At 36.4% G+C, this 26,253-nt stretch overlaps 1 protein-coding gene across 1 annotated transcript in view; it reads right to left on the bottom strand.

Annotated features, from left to right (window-relative positions):
• The window catches only part of UPF2 (UPF2 regulator of nonsense transcripts homolog (yeast)), a 52,678-nt gene that overhangs the window by 11,981 nt on the left and 14,444 nt on the right, over positions 1-26,253 (bottom strand). Inside the window, exons 6-15 of the mRNA XM_009882947.1 lie at positions 24,624-24,727; positions 24,014-24,099; positions 17,479-17,587; positions 16,153-16,266; positions 14,834-14,950; positions 8,852-9,037; positions 8,112-8,315; positions 7,202-7,477; positions 5,245-5,428; positions 1,339-1,478 (exon numbers count right to left, since the gene is read on the bottom strand). Of these exons, the coding sequence (XP_009881249.1) occupies positions 1,339-1,478; positions 5,245-5,428; positions 7,202-7,477; positions 8,112-8,315; positions 8,852-9,037; positions 14,834-14,950; positions 16,153-16,266; positions 17,479-17,587; positions 24,014-24,099; positions 24,624-24,727 (1,520 nt within the window). The remainder of the gene's footprint in view (positions 1-1,338; positions 1,479-5,244; positions 5,429-7,201; positions 7,478-8,111; positions 8,316-8,851; positions 9,038-14,833; positions 14,951-16,152; positions 16,267-17,478; positions 17,588-24,013; positions 24,100-24,623; positions 24,728-26,253) is intronic.

Raw genomic sequence — 26,253 nt, 5'->3', positions numbered from 1 at the left:
TATGAAGGGAAATGCAAAGTCCTGAACCTGAGGAGCAATAACCCCATTCACTAGTAGAGGCTGGAGGCTGACCATCTGGAAAGCAGCTCAGCAGAGAAGGACCTAGGGTCTTGGTGGACAACAAACCGACCAAGAACATCTGGAGTGCTGCACCCAGCTCTGGGTTCCCCAATACAAGACATACTGGAGCAAGTCGCGCAATAGGCCGTGAAGACAACTAAGGGATTGGAGCACCCGTCACAGGAGGAGAGGCTGAGGGAGATGGGGTTGTTTAGCCTGGTGTTTAGCCTCTCAAGTGTATAAATACATGAAGGGAGTGATCCAAGAAGAGGGAGTCGGACTCTTCTCAGTGGTGCCCAGTGACAGACCCAGAGGCAATGGGCACAAGTTGAAAAAAAGCCATTTTTACTGTGATGGCGATTAAACACTGGAACAGATTGCCCCTAGAGGCTGTGGAGCCTCCATACTTGGAGATACTCAAAACTTGATTGGACATTGCCTCAGGCAACCTATTGTAGGTGACCCTGCTGTAAGCCAGGGAGGTTGGACAAGACCTCCAGAGGTCCCTTCCCCACGCCCCAACTATTTATGATTCTAATCATATTATTATTTTGTGGGTAAAGGCAGAAACCCAACCAAGCTTCAGCAACTTTAACGCTGAGAAGCACAGACTGAAAGAAAGCTTACTAGTAAACCAACCCAAGCATAAGGAGAAAAAGTGTTTCCTATTTCCTTGATGAACTCATTTTCTCATAACACTACCATTATCATGTCAACTTTGCTATGTCATAGTGACAAGTTAGAATTTCTATGTACACTTCTGTGTTTTTTTTTTTTTTTTTTTTATTTGCTCCACCATTTTTGATTCAAAAGATTACAGGCAGAGTAAACAAGGAATATTGTTATGCTCCATAAATCTTTTATTTATTCATATTACACAGGCACACTCTGAACGCCTGTTATTTTTCCTACATGACTGCTTTGACATCTAGTCAATACATTTCCTTCTACAACAGACAAAGAAAATTATCTGAAAGTGTTTTCATGCCAAAAAACTGAAGGCAACTTTTTGTTGAGAAGCAGCAAATACCCTGAGGAAAGTTGTCAGGTTCAAGTTTCTGCCATAATTTCTATGGAATAAGTCTCAGACACTCTGCATTCAGTTTTCCATATATACAAAACTGGGATGGAAATATCCTCAGAGTACTGACTGGGTCATGTATACCCACATTTCACCTGCTAACTCTGTGACATAGAAGGACTTCAGAAAGTAATGAGTAATCAAAATATTGATTACTCGTTCTTTTTATGCAAGACAAGGTAAATGATTAAGTTCACCTCTTCTTCTGGCTCATTTACTTCACTTTCGTTTCCAGATTGTTCCTCTGTCTCTGCTCCACCTTCCTCCTCCTCTTCATCCTCTTCCAGATTCTCTCCTTCTGTAATGGAATCCTTGGAATCTTTGTCATTCACAATTCCTGAAATTTGGAAAAAGAGAAAGAATTAGGACAAGGAACAGAATTAGAACCAGAACTAGAATGTCAGGACACAAACCCAATCAAGTTACAGGTGGAAGATCACGTCAAAAGTCCATTGTTACTGAACACAAACTTCCAACGGGTCATAATATTTGACTTCTGAATGGAACATTTTCTATATATCATTACCTTAGACATAAAGAGAAATAGTTTCCTTGCCAGAAAAAGAGGAAAACATTACGGAGAATGTTTAAAAGCTCCCAAAGAACAGCAATCAAGAAGCTGCATGGCAAACTGCTTCAGAATATCCTTAAACTAAACATGCAACCTTACTGAAACATGCACTGAAATATAAGCACTAAATTACAGACGCTCTACAAAACCAGCAGAGCCCAGAAGACGTCAAGCCTCTGCAGTCTTAGTTCCAGTACTTCACACTACTGACATTTAACAGTTTTGAAACAACTATTTTCTCAGCCTGGAACAAACCTTTCCCACTCTTTTCTAACGCTCCGAGGCTGCACCTGAGCCTATGAGGATGTAGGTGCCTACATAAAGTCTCTAGGAAATCAGAGTCTCTTCCAAAAGTATTATCTAGTGGGCTCATCCTACTTGCAGACAGGGCTGTCTAGTCTTTCACTGTGTTTTAGTTCATCTTGCAGTTTTCCTTACTGACCTGCTCGCCACCTCTATATCTCAAGACATTTTAGTTTACTCTGTGTGTAAAGTATCAAGCGCAGTCCCCTAAACTTCTGCTTTCTTTCAATAAGGTATCCTTCAACGTAATACCCTTACCTATACCATTCCCACAGAAGCGAAAAATAAGTTTCAGCCTCTTTCCTGCTTCAGTGGCCAATTTAGTCTTAGATATAGATTTCAATCAGAATTGTTTTCAGAGAAAATATTTAAGAATTGAGCATGGTTCCGATTCAGGAAAATAATGAAGATCTGTTTTTAGAGAAAAATGAAGTAATCCAGTGCAAAAAAGAACCAACATCCAGCATACGCTATAGTTCCAATATATTCTTTTTTTTTTCCCTCCCCTTAATTTACAAAGCCGTTTAATCCCCCAGGGGATAGCGGTTTGAGCTAGCAGAAAGCAATGCTGATGCCAGCCTTCTGCGACACAGCAGATCTAAAGCCGGTAATTTTTCTAAGATTTTACTAAGGAGTCAATACCGTTACTACGCAGTTTGTCATTTGTATTTTGACATTACACCAACCCCACTAAGGGTTGGCTTTTAGTGTAAAGTCTTTTGGACAGCAAATGAACACATCAGTTCTTTGCTTGTGGCACTCGTCGTTTATTCTCTGCTATGTGCAAAGAACAAATGCAGTCGTACGCCATTCTTAAGCGGAAGTCTAGATTCTGAATATACAAGAGGTTTGGGGGATACTAGGTTCAGGGATTTTATATTTTTTGTGTGTGGTGGTGGTTTTCTTTTTGCTCTACCTCCAGATGTCTTTCGGAGATGCAAAATGCAGACACACGCAGTCAGGGGTCACTACAAGAATCTGACTGAGATGAAGTGTATTTTTAGAGCCATGCTTAAATTAGACAAAATTCAGATATAAAATGAATGGTATATATGGCTGTATAGTAGTTATTGAGGATTTAAGTTCTATGTGAACATATATACAAATATACTTCCTCCTTCACATTCCAGAGATTTCAAAGCATTCTTTTCTTCATATTATTTATAAACACTGTGCTCTTCAAAATCTGTGCTGCTCCATAATTACACAAGAGTTTCTCTTGAATCACTCAGTATATTCCCACCAGTGCAAAAAAAATCACCAGAGTAGCACAGGAACCGAAAGCCAGTCCCTAACTCAAGGTTTGCAGGCAACAAGCCACCCCACTGTTCTGCCTAGAATTACACTTCAGACTTATAAAGAGCAAAGCCCGCCACGGTCTTTAGCACAATGTCTTCTCCCTGTTATTGTTCACGGGCTGAGGAACTATGGGAATTGATCAAGAACTGAGTTTTACTAGAGTTTTTGCTAACATATTGAAAGACTAATTTCCTTCGGATACGCTCACACCTATCATCATAATCTTCAAAGGTCGGAAAGGCAGACAACAACCGTCCTGAGACCACCTTCAAACAGTCCTAATAGGACCAGGAACTATCCCACCCTATACTGATGTTTAATAGCAAGCAAGTAATATCAATATAAAGAAAAGCAACAAGCTTTGGGGACATGCAGGACACAACCCTCTTTTTAAAAGGCTATACTGTTGATGGGCTTTGCTCATGCCAAAACACACACAATAAAACATTCTCCAACATTTGCCCATGTTCAGTGACCACACATCTCCCCCTTATCTACACCTAATTCAACTGCTATATGGTGGTGATTCAGAGAACAGAAGTTCTTATGATTTGTAGGAAGTGCTGAGTATTTTTCAAAGGAATATTACAGTTTACTTAACTAGTAGTAAATGACTTCTTGGTTATCATTTTGATCACACAAGAGCTAGTAATTAAGATCACACCATAAGGAAATTTTTTATCCGTATCTCAGTTGCTACGTACGTAATTTTAAGGCATGTCAATTAAACAAACAGCATATTAAAACTATAAATTCCTCCTAAAACAGAAGTTGCAGCATTTCACCTGGCAATTGCACGTACTCATCCCACTGGATTAAAGAATTATTCTTAAAAATTGAACTTCTCTAACTAGATGAAGTGCTATTAAGGCCATAATTAACACTTATAAAGTGTAAAATTTACATATAAAAGATTTTCATGACAAAGCTTGTCTTCAAATAAAAATGGAAGAGTAGAAAACAGCTCCATTTAATGAGAAATGAGCTCAGTAGTATCCAGTAATTGGTAAGAACTGACATGTACAAAAGGTTTAAAGGATACTGATAGTAGTTTTAGACACACACTAACCATTATTTTGTCAACTGAGCTGTGCTGCAAGCCCAACTTTTTTCTCCTGAAATTAACTGATTTTTAACACAGGAAGATTTATAAATATACATCACTGTAGTCTTAAGAGGAACTATAAGCTAGCATACAACCTAGCTGACAGATATATTTTAAAGTTTGGGGTGTTTTCCTTTTTAACAATCCAACCAAAGCTCTAATTCATGAAAAGGAAATCATCCTCTGGCCTCTACTGAAACATAAAGCCCATTCAAATTATTCCAAAGGAAGCGTAAGGCTCAAAGTATCTGACAACATTTTGAAAGCAAAACATGTGCTCTCTCACTGTACGTTTACACTAATGTTTACTTTGACACAGCAGCTCTAGTCAAATCCAGAAATGGGAAAGGAACATGGAGTTGCAAGCAACCAAGCTACCAAAACAACCAAGCTGTTTCCCCCAGTGCTCACCAACCAACAGGCTGCAGCACCTGAGCGCGCAGATGCTCCTTCTTTTCTGTTGTAGAGGGTGCTTTCTGAATTTTTCTGATGAAATTCATAGTTTTCTTCCTCATCATTTGCACCACACTACTCCGTATACTGTTTTTTATATATATACGCCCCCCCCTCCAAATACTATATTAATAGTATTCATATTGACTTTTTTTTTTAAAATATTCAATCACATTAGAGTTATGGAGATTCTATATGATCTCTGTGGTGATCAGAAAAATGCAAAGAAGTTAGAAAAATATCTCTATCATGAGATTTAAAAAAAAATATATAATGAGAATAACAATAGGTACTTATCACCATACAAGAGATAATTTTAAGAAATACAGGAATTCTCAAAAAAGACTTCTTTTCCCTTGTATTTTTTCTTACCTAATTTTATTAAGAATTCTCGTTCCAAGTCTTGCACCTGTCTGGTAGCTTCTTCCAGAGAATTGCAGAGCTTTATCTTTGGTCGCAGCAGTTCCAGTGTATCACTGATCATATAGTCTATGTCTATAGGAAATGGGTGGTCTTTTGTCCAAACATCTAGACTTTTTTTCCACCAAACATACCGCTAGAATACAAAAATATTATAAATTATATGCACGCTGGCATTTATAAAATATTTAACTTACGAAGTTTGTAATACTCAGCCATGTTTGTACAGTAGAAAATGCAAAAGATTTCACATCACTATGATTTCACGCAACTATTAGATACTTTGATATCACTAAACATCATTTGATAACACTGGATATCACAAACATTAAGAATATGGTCCGTTTATTGTAACGACTGTTAGAAGTATGAAGACTGAGCAAAAAAGCACTGAAAAGAAAGTGCCTTCTAAGGGAAGATTCTTTCTGTGAGAGATGAGCACTTAACAATTGGCCAGCTTTCAATTCCTTCCTCCATAATTTTTCAAGAAAATGAATTCTCGCAAAGCTGTATTATGGGGAGAAGGGGGGAAACATCACAAAAAGGTTTGACTGCAGCTAGCACGAAGTGACTGACTTAGTTTGCTGTATAACAAATTAGCACATACCTCTTATAATACAATCATAAAAAAATAAATGCTGATCTTAAGGCCACCTAACAGTAGAATCTGAGCACAAAGGTGTTGCAAAAATTGAAAATTAAGTACGAGTAGCAGAATGTTTATTTAAAAGGTGACATGGTCAAAAGGAACGCCTATAGGAATTGCAAGATGTAATGAAAATATGACTTCTTCAATGAAAAGTTTACTTTGGGTTTAAAAATGGGACCATACTGTACTTAAAAAAAATATCTTTTCACATCCCAGACACAAATGAAGGATATGCATCCTGAAGGTCTGAAGTAAGTCATTATCAACTTAATTTTTAATATCATTGTTTTAGTATAATTTAAAGAGAGAAGAAGAAAGAAAAAGAAAATAAGTCCAAAGAGTATGGACTGGAATCCCACATCTTCTCAGAGGAACCTATTCCAGTGTTTAAACACTCCTGTTATGAAATCTTTTCCCCTCCCTGTTCCATCTATTGAGTCAGAACTTTCCTTGCAGCAACCTGTGACCACTACTTCTTGTTCTTTCGCTGTGCATGCCTTAAAAGTATCTACCTTCTTCTCTACAAACACTATTAGTTGAGGACAGCAACCTAATTAGCACTCTTCTCCAAGCTGAGCAAACCCACAGTGTAAGAAACAAGAGCCTCCTGATCATTTTGGTGACCCTCCACTGGACTTAACTCATCTGCTGATGTCTCTCCTCTCATCTGCCAGGGAACCCTCAACTGGAAACAGTGCTCCAGATGTGGCCTCAGCAGTGCCAAGCAGAAGGGAAGGGTGGGGGAAATCACCACCTTCCTCAATCTGCTGGCTACAACCTTGTCAAAGCAACGTAGTATGCTGTTGGCCTTCATCACCTTAATGGTGCAGAACTCATTGTCATGTTCATACAGCCCAGGAGTCCTAGCACCAGTCCTGCAAAGCTACTTTCCAGGCAGTCAGTGCCAGGTGGTATTGTTGCATGGAGCTACTCCATCCCAACTGAAAGATTGTTACTTATCTTTGCTGGAATTCACAAGGTTTCTGTCAGTCCATTTCTCTACTTGCTCAGACCCCCTGAAGAAGGGAACCTAAACCCTTCAGTAAACCAACTGCTACCCCAGTGTTCTGCAAGTTTGTTGGAACAGCAACATCTACATAACTGAACATACACATCACTTTAAAATAAAACTTCTATCAGACACACTATAATTCTAAAAATTATAGTGCTAGAGAACAATGACAGAAATACGTAACAGACTGATCTACATTAGCTCAATAAAGAAATCTACAGAAGTACATAAAATTCAGTTTAGAATACCTGAAAATATACAAGGAAGCAATCTAGTTTTCGTTTGCTGGATCCTCTGTCAAAATACTGCCCACAGGTATCAAGGATTGTGCAGACTAGTCTGATTCTGAAAAGATGCTCTGGAGGATCCAGTGGACTAGGACTCCCATCAGGGTTCACACCAAATGATGTGAAAGAATACAGAGTTCGAAATATTACAGCTGATTCCACCATTCGATAATTGTAAAGCTCCCCCAAAAACTTGGCACTGCTGATCCGCCGCTGGTTAAACTTCGGTTGGTTAACCTTTATCAAAAATTAACAAAAAACACAAATCACTTCATCATGCAGATACAATAGAATCTTTGAAAAGGTTGTGGGGTTTTTTTCTTTTTTAATTTTAAATTCATGGAATTCATTACAATAAAATATAGTTATGGCAACATACATTACACAAAATTAAATATTAAAAAGTATTATGCTATTTATGAAAGCCGGTCAATTAGTAGTTATTATAAAGTTAAAATACATGTAACATACTCTATCTTAAATCTATGATGATTTTTCATTGCCCAGAGAATTCTTGTAACTATAATCCCTATCAAAATATGGACTAGTCTCCAAAGTTACTTGAAGTTGTACATATCTGACTACACCGTGCAGAATAAATTGTATCGCCTTAATAAGGGGGGCACAATAACTGTTATAGTAATCTTTGTAGTTTGGTTTTCGGGTTGCGTTTTTCTGGGGGGATTGGGGGTAGGGGTGGAGTTGTGTTTTTATTTAACTAAACCTACATAAAGGAAACAACTGAGACAGGTAAAGTCATCAGACAGAAATCCAGAATCTAAGGATTCTTTTCTTTAAGCATGATTATTTTATTGTTTTCCTTTCAACATAAGTAGATGAGCATCGCTTAATAAAAATGCTGGCTGCTTACCTCCATTCCTAGTCGAATATCCTCTAGCACCCCATCCACAACATGGATTCCGACATCTTCCTGGTAAAGGACCAACCCTGCTAAGAGGTTGGCTACACAGTGAATACTATTATATTTCACATTCCAGATGTTGATCATACAGTATATAACATAGTCTTTTACTTCTGCATCCTGCCAAGGCAGCTTGCGCATCTGTCTCAGGACCTAAACCAAGTTTTAAGACAAGCTTAACATTTTAGCAGACAAAATATCAAGATATTCACTGTCATCCCCTCTCTCTCACCGTTCGGATGAAATCCCTGAAAACGTCTGCAAGCAACCTCATTCTCTTTTTCAAGCATCCTCCAGATCTGCAGTAGCTACAGAAAACTTTACAGATGTAACCCAACTGCTGTTCTCTAACTACTAATCAAGCTGTCCAAACTGGTTCCATAATTTTCTTGCTCTTACAGTCTGTATTTAACTGTAGTCTTTTACTCTGAATGTAACATACGTAGTACAAAGATTCTTATTTCATTCTCTATTTGTTCAGCACCTAATGACTGTGGAGAATGGAGGTCCGTGACTGGAGCTTCCATGCATTATGATAAAAGCAACGAAACTCTCTTAACAATCAGGGATACAAAAACAATTCCTCTTCCTTGCAATTAAAAAAAATTATAAGCCTCTCCAAGCCCTTTGAAAGTTAATACTACATCACTTCCAGAAAAATCTGCATCAAAGTTTTCGAAAGGATTTACCTTCTCTGTGGTAACCTTGGAGAGATCCTTGTAAAGAAGCTTACGAATATATTCCTGCAAAGGAGGACGTTTTTTCTTCACAGTTTTCTCAGCTGGAGGAGGATTACAGTAGTAATAGGCATTTTCTACCATTGTAACATAGCGAGCATCTAGATGCATAGCTTGTTTTTTTCTCATCATTTGTTCCTGGAAATAAATGCAAATAATCAGTTAAAGAGGTGGACATACTATATTCTCAAGCCAAAGGCTTTTACAGTTAAGTCTGGGATAAAGGAATCATAAAAGGTTGCAGAAAAGGAAGCTAGAAGCATAGGTAGAGACAAGAAAGGACAAAGCATATATATGGTTCTGTGTTGCTATTTACAAGGTAACTTTTCTTTACAATCCCTGTTTTTATAACGGTTCACCTGTGGTGGAAAAGTTTCAGAAAAGTATTTAAACTTCAAATTGAAGTTTAAATGTTACTATTTAGGTAAACAGTTAATAAAATTATTAGCCACTCTATTCAAAACATGATTTTATTTAACTAAAGTAGCTCAAATGCCGATTACTTGACACAAGCATAGTGAATCATCATAAGAGTAGCAATCTACTTTTTACATCAACATATGACTCCAGAAAGTTTATATTGATGGTTTCACATGAATTTTCAATGCAATTTTCTTATTACATGCTCAATTGTTGCTGTTTACCCAAGCAGAATAGACTGCAAGGAAAACAGTTCCTACCAGAAGGTCGTACTTCAGAAAAAAAAAAATAAAACAAAAAATCAGACAAGCTAAAGGTTATTACATCAACACTAATTACTGTGCTTAATTGTCAAGATTGTTCTAGTTTTCCTCACCAAATACCCAACATGAAATATGGAGAAAAGATTGTATGTACTTTAAGATTTAATTTTGTGGGTTTTAAAAATTTCTTGGATCTAAAAATTCTGTACAAGAACAAAAGCAGCAGTTCTAAGCTGCTGATTTTTACAGTTAAAGATGAGGATGAGCTTAATTCTATTATAAAACTATCTTTTATATACCTACATGTGTTTATGTGTGTAATTCTATAAATTGCAATAGATGTTTACGTACATTGTACAATACCAAATAGCCAAAATCACTCTAAGATGGTTCACCAGGAAAAAAATCTGCACTGATTTAGATTTTTTTTTTACTCAAAGGTTGGCTACACAGCAACTTAGAGCATCGAACAGGTAAGTAAAACTAAGGTGCAAGCAGTGTTTTATCACCACACATAAATGTTAGTACATACATTCAGGTAGCCCAGTAAACTAATGGAAAGCATTTAAACCTTCTTTGATTGTTGACAGAAAAGTCTGTTTTTTCATTCTGGTGGACTTTCCACTAAATTTGAATAATTTCAACTTTCTTTTACATGGTAGTGGCTCATATTCAACCAAAACGTAAGTGTACTCAAACAGCTCCTTAACCTTGAGCTTCAGCTGTATATTCAATGAGGAAGAATAGTTCTGTATAACATAGTACCCAAACAAATAACATGTTTTTCATCATAGATTGCGTGCGTCTACTGCCAGGAAGGTCTCAATCTGACACAAACCCCGAGGCGTTTCATTTTTAACCTCTTCCATGACACAAATAGTCTCTGCTTTGATTCCCTAAGGCTGTTGCTTTCCCAAATTGAAAATTTCTCTCAAGTAGCACCAAATTTACCTACAGGTGCTTAACAGATGCGTAGCAATTTAACAACTGAGCACGTACACCATTTTATGTGGGGAAGACCCACTTACGGTAGAAAGTTCCAAAACCTTACTGTGTCACATATATTAGTATTACTTAGTCAATTTTTCACCTTTTCTAGGTGCATCAAGAGAAAACACATCTGCGCTGCCTTATGACATTTATCATGTTCTGCTACAAACTGAAAAATTAAGTGGGGCAAAATAAAGCATAACACAGAAAGTGGCAGGATGTGCAAATAAAATTTAAAACAAACCTATGTAATTTGTATATTTGCCTGTGTTACAAAAAGTTGCACATAATACTGTAAATCACAGGTTGTAATTAAAATGTTTCTCCCCAGAAGAGACAATATGCACTACCCCAAGTCTAAAAATCACTGTAATTTATCATTTTCTGAGCAAAGCCAAGTATATATTCTATCTCTAAGTGTATGGTATTAGTCTTAATCTCTGTTAAAAGTCATTGCCATGTTAAGCAGCTGCATCTTTCAACCCTTTTTCATTTAAGGCATGAAGTCAGATGGACAGTCAGGAAACAGAAACCGTAAAAAGACACTGCCTACAATAACAAAAACCTTGACACATTTCAGAGGAAAAAAGCAACACTTGCAGTATAAAGTGTTTTAAGCTAACAAACTACTTTGGGTCTTCATTTACCAGGCTAAAATGAAGAACTACAAAGGTAAAGCATTACATTTGAAGATTAAGTTTCTGTTTTTCCTTTGATAAAAAGAGAGAGATTACAAACAACATTAAAATGTCCAAGTTAAAACCGGTAAGAGGGCTTTTTTTTTTTTTTTTTTTCCCTTTAGTGAGTAACAAAACTTCTCTGCATGTAGTGCATAATGCAGACCCGTTTCAAAAGATCTGGTGAGAATTAGGAGGTGCTTTTCTGGTTAACAGTCTTGCTCATGCCTCCCCCAATTAAAAAAACAACCTGATAATACCAATTTGCTTTGCAATTATTTTTTGCAAAGCAGCACAAAAATGAGAGTATAGTCACCGCGTAAAACCTAACAGACAGAAAAAGCCCAATTCAGAAAAGCATTTCAGCATAACTGACAGTTAAATTATTGGATCGTAATAAGACACTGAAACTGTTCAGCTCCTCCTTCCCTTTACTACCTAACACTGTTCTGCCCTTCCACTTGTTCCAACAGTTCACAACCAAAAACTTCAATCTCTTGGAAGCACACTATTGTTATAGTGAATAAACACAGTCTCACTCTAACTACAAAGAAATTACTTTGTCACAGCTTCCGTCTGTGCAATGTTCTCCCACTATTTCAACTTCGTCTATAAAAGTCATCACTCTGAGAAATGTAGCTTAAGTTATGTTTATAAATACAAGCAATCTTGCCTTAAAGCAGAAAAAGACAATTTGACACAATTGTCTAAGTTAAAAGGATTAAAAAAATACATCAGAAGGCTTTTAATACCAAAACTTCAAATATTCTTTTAAGACCACCCCAACAGCATAACACAAGAATTTGACATTTTAACATGATTATGTTACAGAAACACAGATCAAGATAATGCTGATCTTCCTTCCACAGCACCACTTCAAATAATCCATTTATCAACAGACCAATCCTAAAGCCAAGTTAGTCTTACATTAATATTTTAAATTATATAAAGGACATTGAATGCAAAAGACTTGCCAAGAAGAATGATTAACCAAAATAAACATTACCCTGATAAAAGAATCTTTACATAACTTGCAAAGTATGACAGTAGTTCCACAAAACTAGGATGTGATCATTAAATGTCTCTCTAGAATAAATCACATAGTGCCACTCTATATAACACTTTACAGGTAATTAAGGGAAAATTAATTATTAAAAATCCATTCTTAACTATGACTTCCTTGCACATCAGGACAAAATAATATTGTCTTTATTAGGAGACGCGCAGCCTGTTTGGCATCTTACTACATAGTACATCATCAGCAGTAAAGATTAAGACCAATAATTATTTAAAATATCAACAGGCCTTAATTCTACCCATAAGAATCACTGATAAGATCAGCTTTATGTTTACTTAGATTTTTTTTTTCCCCCCACAAGAGCCTAATTAGCTTGCTTTGGGACTAATCTCTTCTACAGTTCACACTGACCAGTACCATAAGCCTACAACCCGATTTGTACAACACTATTTAAGCCAAAACTAATCTCTATAGTTCCAACAGGGCAACATTAGAAGATTCATTTATTGAGATGGTTGTAGACTACAAATCTATTTAGGCTATTTTACATCTTAATCAGCAGATATTCCAAAGTCTTTGCCATCTCCATCTTCTCCCAGTTCCTCAGTGCATAAGACAAGACTACTTATCTGAAACCTTGTGAGGCTTTAAGCCTCAGTTATTGAAACAGTGTTTGTGGTTTACCTTACACTTCACAGTTAAGTCATGTTTCACATCCATCCAGCAGATTTCAGCAACACAGCTAACAATGAGCATTTTTGTAGTGCATAAGACTAAAAGCAGTCAGCTAGGAGAAGTAGGTCTGGTAAAAGTATTTAATTTTTCTTGACCTCTAAAATTGTTAACAACTACAAAAAATGGTAGCAATGTGTAAAGTGTCTTCTAAAGACAATCAAACAGCATTTTCAAGGGAAAATACCCAATTATGGAAAGGAATATACTTAACAATAAAACACATCAGCTGGCAAACCTTTAGAAAAATTGAGATTCAAACCTTTCAAGATACAAAGCATAAGCCAAGAACTTAGAGGTAATTTGCCCATCTCTTTGCTCTTGTGACTACACCACCACCACAAACGCTATGACATTTGAAGAGGTTCAGAAAGAAACAGCATTTTGTGGAAATGAAATTGTACAACAATGTACCCAAGCATGCAACAACTACTTCTCCATTAACTCCACAGAATGAGAAGAGAGGATATGGACTCAAGAGAAAGACCTGTCAAGTGTAAGCCTGTGCTTTGATAAGAAAGGAGAAAAATACAGAAGAGACAGTGATCTTGTACAGCTTAATCTCTCTACAAAGAGATTCCAAACACTTAAACCGCTGCCTTCCAGAAGGGGGAACCACATCCACTTTCTCCTCCAAATGCAGTGACTACTTACTTTACTGCAGATACATGTCTATATTCCTCCTGTACTGCACAGATTTGAAGGGAACATTAAAACATCTAGTCAGACTTCCAATACAACAACACGGTCTACTAGTTGGCATTAAACTACAGGCAGCGTAAGCAGATACAGACCATTTCCTATTGCTACTATCTACCTTTGAAGCACTTCAACCATATTTGACTCAGTCTCTTGCCATGGACACAGGATTTTAGGATTGTCTCTCAAGCCAGTAAACATATTATTCAGGGCTCAAATTCATACACTAGAAACGACCCAAAGCTAATCCTTGCTATTTTTAAATCTTTGCCAGTACTTATCTAGACTTATGGATACCACTTCTCCTCTTTCTTACCTTACTTACCAACCTCTATATCTAAAACCCCTTCCTCTCATGTCTTCATAAACTTGTTCTTCATATTTAGAACCCTGTATTGTTATGCAGGACACAGAAACCACCTCTTTCACAACTGTCTTCACCTCTAGTTGAAATAACTTAGCATCTCCGGTTCAATATACTACCATTTTTCCCCTCAAATAGTATCCTAGGCATGTTCGGGCACAGCGACTATAGTCTTTCAACCTCATCCTCTGTTTTTGCTGCATCTCCGAATTATTTGTAGTTCAAAAGCAATAACCTTTTGCTTCAGAAATTTAATCCTTTATTTACATTTTCTATTCAGTCTTGAACAGATTTACAGATTAATTGGATTTTTCCAGAATACTTTCAGAAAGGTATTCTCACAGGAGGTGCAATCTCAGAACTGACACAACACTGGACAGGCTATAAATAACAAGATGACACAAGTCCACAGGACTACAAACAAAGGCTGAGAGCACCAGAGCAGCCCAGGACCTGAACGTACCTAACACCCATCCATCTCAACCCCGTTCCACAACAAGGAGCCAAGATTTCAGGAAAACTGATTCATTCTCCTATACGTGTCTCTGTTTTCATTAAAGGATCAAGACCTGTATCCTCCCTGAGCATTCAAGATAAAACTTAATGAAAGTTTTCACTTACTAGTGCTTAAACATTGTAACTGTCAATTAAGGTATTAGTCACAATCATTGTTATGGTCAGACCACATCACAAAGCCAGAAAATAAAAGTAGTAATTGGTTTAATTCAGTGCACGACACCCCCCTCCGTAAGACAAGAAATTTTCTCTTACCAAAAGAACACTGGTTCTTAAGTGAGATTCTGGTGATCTAAAGAGGAATCTTCCACAGGTTTCCAGCAGAGTACATGCCATTTCAATATGGTGATGAGAAAAGTCTGACAGAAGCATCTGGTATACAGTTATATAAAAACATAGCATGTTAAACATCTTTTTCAACTGCAGAAAACAGTAAGTTATATCTACCAGACTTTACACTATTGTTGTGTTCCATGTTCTTTAAGAAAAAAATGCAAATTGATTTCACTGACCAGATGTTAACAAAATTCAAAATATTCATCTCATTTAAAAAAAGTATTATAAGAACAGTCTAGACCCCAAAATTAGGCTTCGGAAAGCTGAAAAACAGGATGCTTCCTAAGCCTAGGATAAAAAGACTACAATATTAAAACAAACACTATAATCTCTCCCGTACTCCTTCCAACTTGGTTGTATCCACTTCAAAATTCATGCTGCTAGTTTTTTTTTCCTGCTGCTGCACTGGAAAACCACCAAACAATGCTGCACTATGACACAATAACCTCAAAGCACATCTAATTTAATTGCATTGTTCAAGTTAAGCAATATCTAAAAATTAATAGAGCTTTGCATTTTACAATATTTTATAGATAAGAAAAAAAATAATAAGCAAGTATAAGTTTTTAAGAATTCAGCTTCGATAGCTAATGAGTCAATGAATAGAAACCATTCCATGAGGAAGTGATCTTTACCCACCTAAGTTTTCAACCATCTTTTATAAAAGGCACTTTTATTTTTTAAAATCTATTTTTAATTTGGGACTTGACATCAAAGATAAATTTTTACGTTTATCACCATGCAAACTGAGATGATACACCTTGAGCTTAATGCTTTCCAAAGACTTTATTCATCAACAAACAAAAGCACCTGCTAAAATGACATACAAGACTCTCCTTGCATCACTAAAAAGCTTCCTGCCTCTAACCCCTCCCCCTTACTGTTATTTTTCCTCTGTAAAGACATTAATTGACATCAACACAATGAAAGTTTTGCAACGTATAGCAGATGAATAGGTAGCAATGTCTACCATCATTTTACATAGAAAATTATTAGTAATTTGGTTGTGTACAAAGATGGATGTTTATTTTAATATATTCCTACCATCAGAGAAATGAAAACATTCTAACTTCTAGAACAGCTATAAAAGTCTCATACACGGTAGCAACAGACATCAGGGTTTAAAACACCATATTCAATGAATTAATGGATAACATCAGCAACAGATATATGACGTGGAATAGGACAGAGATACATTATCAGCATATACAGTAGCACAGGACTATCACAACACTAACCTTTAAACAGTGGAGAGTATCGTTTTTGGAGAACATCTTAAACTTGGTAAGCTCACCAATAAATCTCACAGTTTTATTCTTTGTTTCAATGTTGATCTGGTCCTTTTTTCTTACCTTAAAAAAATAAAAAAAGGGAATTTGAATTTAGGCCCTCAAAAACACCTACTACTTATAGATGACTTTGATCTAAATGTGCTTAATAAGCTTGGGAATTCAGAAGTGGTTGATATTTGTGCGGTTCCTTATGTTCTACCTTTACCTACAACAGGGTTTCCAAAAATGTCTCTCTACAACCTTGTGCCTTCAGAAGCTTTTGCATTTCTTTCCCACCCCCAAAAACCCCGAAGTCCTCTAACAGACCTACATCAATCTGGCCACCCTGGCTTTGCCACACTGAAGTAGTGGTTAAGTATTCTGGACTCTATGCTTTTAGCATCAATAAAGTAGTCTCTATATGAATAAGATCACTTGTGTAGTCCCTAAGGAAATATTAAACATTGACAGCTTTTTCCAGTTAGGTTTAATAAGGTGCAGACTTTTTATTCTTTCCCTTTTCTTTTAAAATTACTGACATCCAGCATAATTTTACTAGCCAAGTACAAATTTATATCTATCTCTAAACATAATCTGCAAAATACAAAATTGTATTCCTCCCTAACAGAAATTTTTCCTGAGAACAAACAGTTAACTCCAGATAGTTAAGACTTAAGCAATTCCGAGCAATTCATACTACATTTTTAATGTCAATATCAGGAAAAAAACCCCCGAAAGCTGTGTCATAAAACTCGGAAAACAGTGAAGGAATCACTGTGTACCATAACCAATTTGATTACAAAACAGAACAAAGGGAAAGAAACACTGCAAAATATGTTTGTGAGGAACAGAAAATTGTTTGATGAAAGTTAAAAAAAAAAATAAATTTTGAATTGAGCACTAAATTACAATAGTAATGACTATATTACAACAGTAACCTTGTAGTAGGGAAGGTGGTGTTAGAATATGTCAGTTCTCGTTTTAAATGCAAATTAGTAATTTACGTAAAACTCTTAACACAGTTGGAGTGCAGTTTCTAATTGCTGCAACTTTTGCTGTAACTGTTGTACAGTTCATTTTAATACATATATGCACACATATACAATAAGTTGTAAAAAATTCTTTTAAAATGTACAATCTAGTATTCTAGAACAAATCCACTCAGATGACAAAAAAATATTCACTGAATTTTAGCATTAGCATCTACATCATCTAATGTTATTTATTCCCCAAAGGATGACTGTTATCAGATTGGCTAATTTGAATGCAAAAAACTAAATCGACAAAACATACATGAAATCTGAAATCCCCTTTCAGCATAGAACAAAGATCCTCTGCTACATCAGACATACAGGGATGCAATGTGGCAACCAGTCTTGCATAAAACGGTAGCAAATCCAACCTGCAGACAAAGGAGATGATAAAATAGACAGCTAATTTATAGACAAAAATGTACTTATGTCTAAAAGTATGGGTACTATTTTGCCTATGAAAAGAATGAACGTGCATATACTGACAGAACTACATACATGCAATTTCACAGGCTCACACTTCAGACTGCAATATCATTTAAAAATAACAATACAAGAAGGTATACTGTCATATCCTACTGGAATCCTTCGCAGTTAACTTCCTTTCCAAACTACTGCCTTAGGTGAAATACCAAACACCCTCTTAACTACAGAATTCGGCCTTTAAGAAACTACCAGATACAAAAAAAATTCAGATCCCTCTTAATATCCAAAATGAAAAAGTCTTACAAACAACCCCATTTGTTATTGCAATTCTTTTTTAGAGCAGCAGCAGACATAACCAGGAAGGTAAGAACATCTTTATTTTTACGGCAGTGAACTTCTAAATGAATGTAGTGGTGTTATTACATAAAACAAAGCTCAGCAGATGTGACATAGCAATCTTTTTCCCCCAAAACTCAGTTAGTACTCCCACAAATGGTAATATTTCAAAATTGTCTGCAAAACTTTCCTTATTTTCTTTTCTCTTTCCCTGATTACACGCCTTCATAGCCATTTCATAGTATTGCATGTTTCCCTCAGGGAATTTTGGAGGGCAATTTGAGTTTTCTTTAGTTTGCACTTTGTTTCTTTCCACCAAAGACTATCAGGTTGTAAAAATAGGATAAAAGCCCTTAAACCTGGTTTGTGGCATTGTGTAACAGGACACAGAATACAACACAGCTGCTTTGAGTAAATGTGCGTGTATCACTTTTAAATGCAGAGAACCAACTGCATTCTGAGGCCTCATAATATCGTTTAACAAGCTGAAGAACATATTTTTGGTTTATTTTCAGGACATAAGTTAATGCTGTAAACAGAAGAACTGTAGAACAAGCCTGCTGTTTTAAGTGGAGACAAACATCTTAAATTTGCATGCTTCGAGTGAGAAATTGCCCGTAAGGAAAAAATGGATCTCAAGTTTACACTTTATGAAGGATTAAGGTTTTCCCTACCGCTAGGGAAATGGAAAAAAACAGAATAAAAGAAAAAAGAACCAAGCTGCCGAGAAAAAAAAAAATAAATCTAAAAGCAGAGGTGATACATAGAGCTTTGCCCTGGCACAAAGTAAAACTGGAAAAGCAGCAAGACAAAAACCCCAAAACAAAGCATACATGACTGTCTCCACTCTCCTTTCTACTGCTATGTCACTAGAGCACATTTCCAAGATCTTTAATATCCACTCACAGAAAGAGGGATAATTATGCATTTAAATTGTGTATCCGAAGCATCAGAATATACTACCTGAAAGAGGCACAGCTAAGCAGCCTCCAGATAATACATAAAACTCCTGGTGAAACATTGCAGGTACCTCGGTTACCTATTTAACAGTTTTTATTCTCTCTTGTTAATCAATAACTGAATCAGTATTTACATTTTTCAAGCTTGTTGGAACACACAGTCAAGGATGACTAGCCACAGCAAATTACTACGATGTCATTAAGCATTTAGCCATTAACTCTCAGAGAAGAAGTGAAAGTCCCATTACTTTACACACACATACAAAAGTTAAACTAAAAAAAAAAGACTTTGGCTGAATTGAGGGGATGTATTTTAATTGAGGGGATCTCTGTATGGCATCTCTTTTAAGACAAATAGCACAAAGTTTTATTCTGGTTTAACAAGTACCTGCCTGCTGAGAGCTAATAATTTCATCTCTGTAAACTGAACATACCTGGGGGAAAATTAAAGTCTTAGAGCACATTGTTGTTATTCCCTCACAGAACACAAAAGGTTTCTTCATGGGGAAGAATACTAAGACTGGGTATTTCTAAATAGGTGAAATATAATAAGGGAAAGCCTTGGGTCAATTACTGTGAAATTGGCAATCAGAGATTGAATCCATTCCCTCTCTCACAGGGGAGACAAAAATTTGTGTTCAGTAAGTGGAGAGATTCAGTATCAGTGGCACCATCTACTGGCATTAAGGCAAATCTAAACAGTTTTTCTTCAGCATTTCTTTTGGAGAGAGGGGGCAGATATTAACTAAAAACACCCACAAAATCCACAGTATTGCTTTCTCTTCCTGCTCTTCAACATTATGAAGCAAGATAAGTATAAGTCAGTTACTCTCTGAAGCCTATGGTAAGCACTGTGAATATAAACCATCATAGTAAAAAACCCACTAATTCTGACCGCTGACATTTCAACTACATACCTCTAGTCAACTCTGGATCACACGGACTGCACTTCAGAGAAATATCCAAGAGCACTTATTTTTTTGCAGAATTTCAAATGTCAGTTTATTAAAAAAAAAAAAACAACAACCACCAAACAAAAACTTTACTCAATAAAGTCCTAATTGCAATCTCTCTAGAATGGGTGCACCCAAAATATTATACCCAGAAAGAGTCAAGGGGGCATTTTTGACATTTATTAAGTGGGTTTCTACCAGAAAGACAGCTTGAAGAATGAAACAATAGAGCAAGAACTCCTGCCTCACAAGAATAATCATAATCCAGATAAACACAGTGTATTCACAGGGCCTGAACAGGTACAAACTGCCACCCATGCTGCTCAGTGGGAAGAGAAGGATGCTGTGCAATCTGCATGCTATCAGATAAGCACTTTTGCTTTTGTTTCTTAGCTGTGGCATAAACTCCTTATCTCAAGCACATCCCTCAGTTTTATCTTGAAATGAGAGAGGCCGTAAACACTGATAAGTCAAGTTAAACTGAACAAAAAGAACCTTGCTACTGAGGAGTCTCAGGATAAGAAGCTGAAAGAAGGTAGACACACAGAGGAGGTTTTTATCTTTTGAGTTAAAATGCTCAGAAGCAGCTAACTTCTGAATTAAGAACAGACAATGATAATGCTAAAGATTTCTATATGATGAACAACAGGTCTCCTGCTTAGTAAACTTCCAACTCCATAGACCACCATAGATGGGAATGGCATAAAAAAAGCAGAAGGCACAATATCCCTTATTTACTGTTTAGCATGCGTCTGGAATTGTTTAGAATTTTAGGTCTAAAAAGAGATTTTAAACTTCTCATATTGAAGTTGAAAAAAAAAATAATATTGATTTTGCAGCATGGAACTAAACATGAACAATTACGTGTATCTGTACAGGAAGACAATTCAGATAGCAAAGAACTACACATAAACTCCCTAAAGCTGTGAGCAGTATGGGTTAAATCACTGTACTATCACTTTAGTGCAAACTATATAGTCCTGAATTAAAAGGCTAATATTGAGTTTAAAATCAATCCCCCAATGCAAATCTGAAAGCCGCTTGTATACTAGCACTGAAAAACCTTTTTAAAAGGCTTTCTGTTCTGTTGGGTTGGAGGTTCAAATTGCAGCTGGAAATATAAATGCAATCCATTCATAAGTATTCAACACAGCAGTGCAATGATGTTGCATTCTAACACTAATCTACAGTTAGTTGAGGAAAAACTCTCCTTTTTGTCAAACTAAGTTTTCTGTCGTGAAGAATCCTGCATTTGTCCCAATCTATCCAACTCTCGTGGCAGCAAGAAAGCTCCCTGCTTAATGACTTGGACTTCACAGTGCCTGCATTACTCCTCAGACACAAAACAAGTTTTGCACATTCTTCATAAAATTGTTGTGCCTGTACATTTCCTAAAACTGATCTCTCGAGAAGAAACAGAACTTACTCTGTTATTGAAATATCTTAATATGGTTGTCAAGGTAATAGCTAGACTTGAGAGACTACAGAAACTCCTGGAATTAGTAAACACTAGTGTGCAACACCTATAACAGAAGGTAAAGCCATATCATTGTGGCCCAGCGAAGAGATACACGAAGGAAAAACATTGTTAATGCATAGGATACAAAGCTTCAAAGAAGTGTGTTAAATAATTTCCTAAATGAATTCGTAGCATTTTATAGCAACTGTTAGTACTGTGTGCCATACACACCTGGAGTTTTTCCACAACGATTATAAATACTGATTTCAAGATAGAAAGCAGAACTACTCCTTTACCAACTGCAGTAATAAAGCAAACTTGAATATTAGGACAGATTGCCCTTTAAAATCATCTGCATCTATGGGCAATTTAGCTGGTATTTGTTTGTGGTTCAGAACAAGCTCAGTCAACATCCTATTTCTCCTGCGTAGTAGCCCAGAAACAGGCATCACTAATGCAGGTGAAAGAACAGGCAGATATATAGAACTGAAGATCTTACAAGTGCAAGTTGGATTATTCATTAGTCCAGTAGGTCTTAGAGCAGACAGCAGAAAAGTATTAAAACAGAGTTGTACATGGAATATTCATGTTTCTTAATAGTAAGAATTAATATTTATAATTAAAGAACAGTGATCAGCTGAGCCATTCACTTCAGTATTAGTTCCAAATATTAGAGAACAGAACTGTCACAAATATAGCAGCTTCTTGAGCCAACCACACCGTCTCTACTAGTCTACTGAGTTCCTATAGAAAAATTAATCTTTTTAGAATTATTATTACGTTTAAAACAAATTTGTGGGATAGTGGAACTACCATCGAGAATACGAGTGAGTGACAATGTGGAGACTATATACATTTCTAGCAACTTACCATGTCCCTAGCACAGCCTGATCAAAAACACACCTCCTTTTTTTTAATGTTACAATACACTAGGAATTCAACTTTTGCTTTCATGTTATCTGTGAAACCACACTGCTGAATTGACAAGCCATCCTGTTGTTCTTGTCTGAAACTACCTCTTTTGCTGTGCAAAAGGTCAACAAGTTCCTTTAGGTCATTATTATCTAATGCACTTCAGCGGATTATGCAAAGAAAATCATGCATCTTCATAGAAGTTCTGAAAGTTAATGATCAATTTGAGCAATCTGGAATCTACAGCACTGGGAAGAAATACAGGGCAGTGCTACAATTATTACTGTATGTTCACAGACCAGCCAACAAGTCACTTCCATTTTGCAAACAAACATGAAAAATTCTCTACTACAGTAGAGCTGATTTACATTGCTGTAGGTATTCCAGGTTGTGCAAAAAAGGTCTTCTCAAATTGTGTTTTGATGCATTTTGTGATTACCAGCAGACTGACAAATAGCACCATAAACTTGGGCTGAAGAGCACCTTGTTACGTCTAACACAGAAGATATTTAAGAGCCTCTGCGCAAAATATGAATTACTGACCGAGGCACCGAGTTCTCTGCAGACTGAGGTGTCAAAATCATAATTTTTAGAGAAAATATGTAAAAGAAGGAAAGATTATGTGCTTTTTTAATTGCAAAGCTAATATCAAGGTAGAGTCAGGTTAATGCATGGAGCCAGCAAACAAATCATTGGGTTATATACAGCTAAGAGTGTAGGGTTATTAGCACAGCAGATGCTTATTACAGATATGATGTAGAAATAGGTTGGAATTATGGTTGAAAACACAATGCAAGAACTAAGTGATTAAAAGTAAGGAAAACAAAAACACCAAAGTCTGTCTCAAGACTTGTGTAGACTACTGCTTTGCATAAACAAAATGGTCACTCAAACCATGTTTTGTCCTCAGTGTTAAAAGGGAATGGAATCAAAGTGGTGTGAACTCTTAACAGGAAATCCATGATGATGATGAAACATCTGAAACTAAACGCAGCATCAAAACAACCTCTCAGGAGAAATACGGCAAGGTGGAGCAAGAAGAGCAACTCCTTTATAATTGCACCTATTTAAGTTTACTGGAGAGCAGAGAAGTACATTATTCTTCCAACGAATTTAAAAATTTTATCTTAATATTTGCAATAATTTCTGTGAGCAAGGCTCTTCCTGTAAGTGCAGGGACCTCTCTTACACAAAGAGACAGACAAGGAGAAACAGCAAAACTCTTCATGGACAGAACAGGCCAGGCTAACAGGCAAACTCTTATCCTTGCTTTCTCCAAGCCACCTGACCTTGAACCAGCTCTGTTCCAGAAGATAAAAGGCTATAATAGCTATGTACTATATGAGAATTAACATACGACAAGAAATGCTCCTTCCTAAACTCTTCAGAGGTTCTTATATAAAAAAAGTGCAAGTTCTCCTGAACTACATTTTTTTGACAGAAGGTAGTTTTAAGGTTAAAAACGTCATGAAAAGATCCACTCTGAACACATAAGTACAATAAAAGAGAAACTAATTATTGAAAAATTTTATACTCCTATGGCAAAATATTGTGGCGAATTGCTTGATCATTAATCCTAACTATTTCTTTGGTGCTCTAGCATAAATCACTGCAGAAGCCCACATCAGGAATAAACAAATGCAGCTTGGAATATGCACCAGCCTTCAGTAATTTAAACACTTACAAAATATACACATATGTTAAGTTAAATAACCAAAGGGTGGATTCAGCTTGTTCCCCTTCAGTTCTTACCTTTGTCTAGGAACTATGAAAAGTGCCCGTACTAGTTTTCTTCTGTTAGCTTTTGTATTCATATTCATGCAAAAATCCATTGCTGCCTACAAAGAAAAAAGTCCATATAATACTTTAAAGGTGAAGTAGTGGGTTTTTATTCAAAGCAATATAGCGTGTTTTTCAAAAGTATCTTTTAGAGAGCTATGTTTGTTACATGCAGTTGCTTTAAAAACAACTGTAAAGAAAAATCTTCATTTTTGGCTAGAACTGATACAGTTAGAAAACATGTTGTCCAGTTACAGGAATAAAGATTGATTCTTTGGATGAGAAGAAGGAAGAAACAGCTTTAGGGAGACAGTAATTTGTCAGGGAGTGAGGGGAGCAAAAAAGAGAAAAAGCCAAGTCTACTTCTAAAACAATCTAACACATAAGAGAACAGGCAGATGAAACCACTGTCACATGGTATTTGGGCAATTGCTGACTAAGTGAGGAAAAGAAAATATTTCGTCCAGGTTAAAAACAAATCCAGCTACTGCCAGACTCCAAAGCTTCAAATCTTTACTTCCGATTAATCTGATGGAGCATTAGAGCTTCCAATAGGGGAAAAAATGAAAAAATATGACTATACCTTGTCTATGAGGTCTCTGTTGACACAATTTGGAAGCTGCTGAAGAAAAGCATCTACTATAAGTTTTAAATGAGATCCAGTACTGGCTTCTTCATCCTCTTGTTCTAACAGAGTGAAATAAACAAACAGTACACATCTTTAAGCTACGAAATATAACAATTTACTATCCCATTCCCCAAACACAGTGCATTTTTAATGTTCCGTTGTTAAACATTCATCTACAGATTTAAAGAAAGATACAAAAATTCATTTCTTAATGAAAAAAAGATCCATTGATTGTCTATGCCAACAAAAGACAAAAGTATCACCTTTAAAACTTGTCTTGCTTTTCATGAAGTTCCCTACCTCCTAATTTATACAACAAATACACAATCCTAGAAAACCATGATAATTTCTTTAAGTGATAAAAGGAGGACCACAAGGATGCCCTAACATGAGGAAAAATAATTAGGGGACCAAAACAAAATACCTTAATGCAATCATGGATTCTACTTTTTATGCATGTTTGCCCTGCAACAGAAATAGAATTCTTAAACAAAAGTGTCGACTAAGGTCATTCTTTTGTCTGGTATGTTCTTGACATCTATTCACTTGAGGCTGTTAAAGCTAGAGGCCAACTTAATTATTTCAGCTGTACAGAAACCAGAGTATGGAACCATAAAGCAACAAGGATTGAGGGCTGACGACAGAGCAATTGCAAGGCAAGTGGCAACTTGTTCTTCAGGAAAATGCTTCCAGGTTATTTGCAACATAGGAAGCAGTGACAGTGACCTGTACCTACTAACTGAGTCAGTAACACTAGTCAAGTACAAGACTGCAGGACAACTCTACCATTGAAATTCAGATTTTCTGACATCAACTACGAAGACCTCACCAGACCAATTCCCCTACAGTTACCCTTTGATTGCAAAACGTGTGGTATGCTTCAAAAAATCTCCAGATTTTACTAAGTCCTAGAGAAGAGTCTAATTTGCTCTATAGCATAACATGAGCCAAAACAATGAGTTAAAACACAAATGCTTGGAAATAACCCTTCCTTGGCCAAAGTAGCACAGAACACTGCTTCCTGAAAAAGGAACATGATGATATTCGGGTTCCTTTCAGCCTGAGGATGTTCGACAGTAACAATACCACCTGGGAGGTATCTGAAAGCAGACCAGAGACAAACTTCAAAAGGTGAATATGGTGGTGTTGAAGTTGCACCCAAATAAACTACAAAATACCCAAAGCTTGGTAAATTCTTTACAGGCTACATGATAAGGTAAATTAGCATATAAGACTGAAGTTCCCTTTTCAATTTACTGAAAGGCAAAGAGAAAACAAAGTTGCTGCACTGTAGGACAATTTTTTCTTGTTTTTTTGTTTTGTTTTATTTTGGTTTTGTGGACAGCTGGGGGCAGGGTTTGAGCTTAGGTAGAGAAACACTAAGAATTGTTCCAAGGAACACTGCCAGCTACCCCATCTTGAAGGTGCTAGAGATTAAAGCACATGACATCACCTCCTCTCTTGCACAGGCAACTAGAAGTCAGAAGAACAAGAGAGAAGGCTTCATTAAGAAAGGATAAAAAAAAAGAAGGAAGATGTTCAGACAAAAGAGGACCATGAAGTTTTACTAGCAAATCTTGTTTTA

Source organism: Charadrius vociferus, unplaced genomic scaffold (assembly GCF_000708025.1).
Source record: "Charadrius vociferus isolate BGI_N301 unplaced genomic scaffold, ASM70802v2 scaffold32, whole genome shotgun sequence".
Lineage (NCBI taxonomy): Eukaryota > Metazoa > Chordata > Aves > Charadriiformes > Charadriidae > Charadrius > Charadrius vociferus.
The sequence above is the reverse complement of the archived record's forward strand: the minus strand, read 5'-3'. Positions and strand labels throughout refer to the sequence as shown.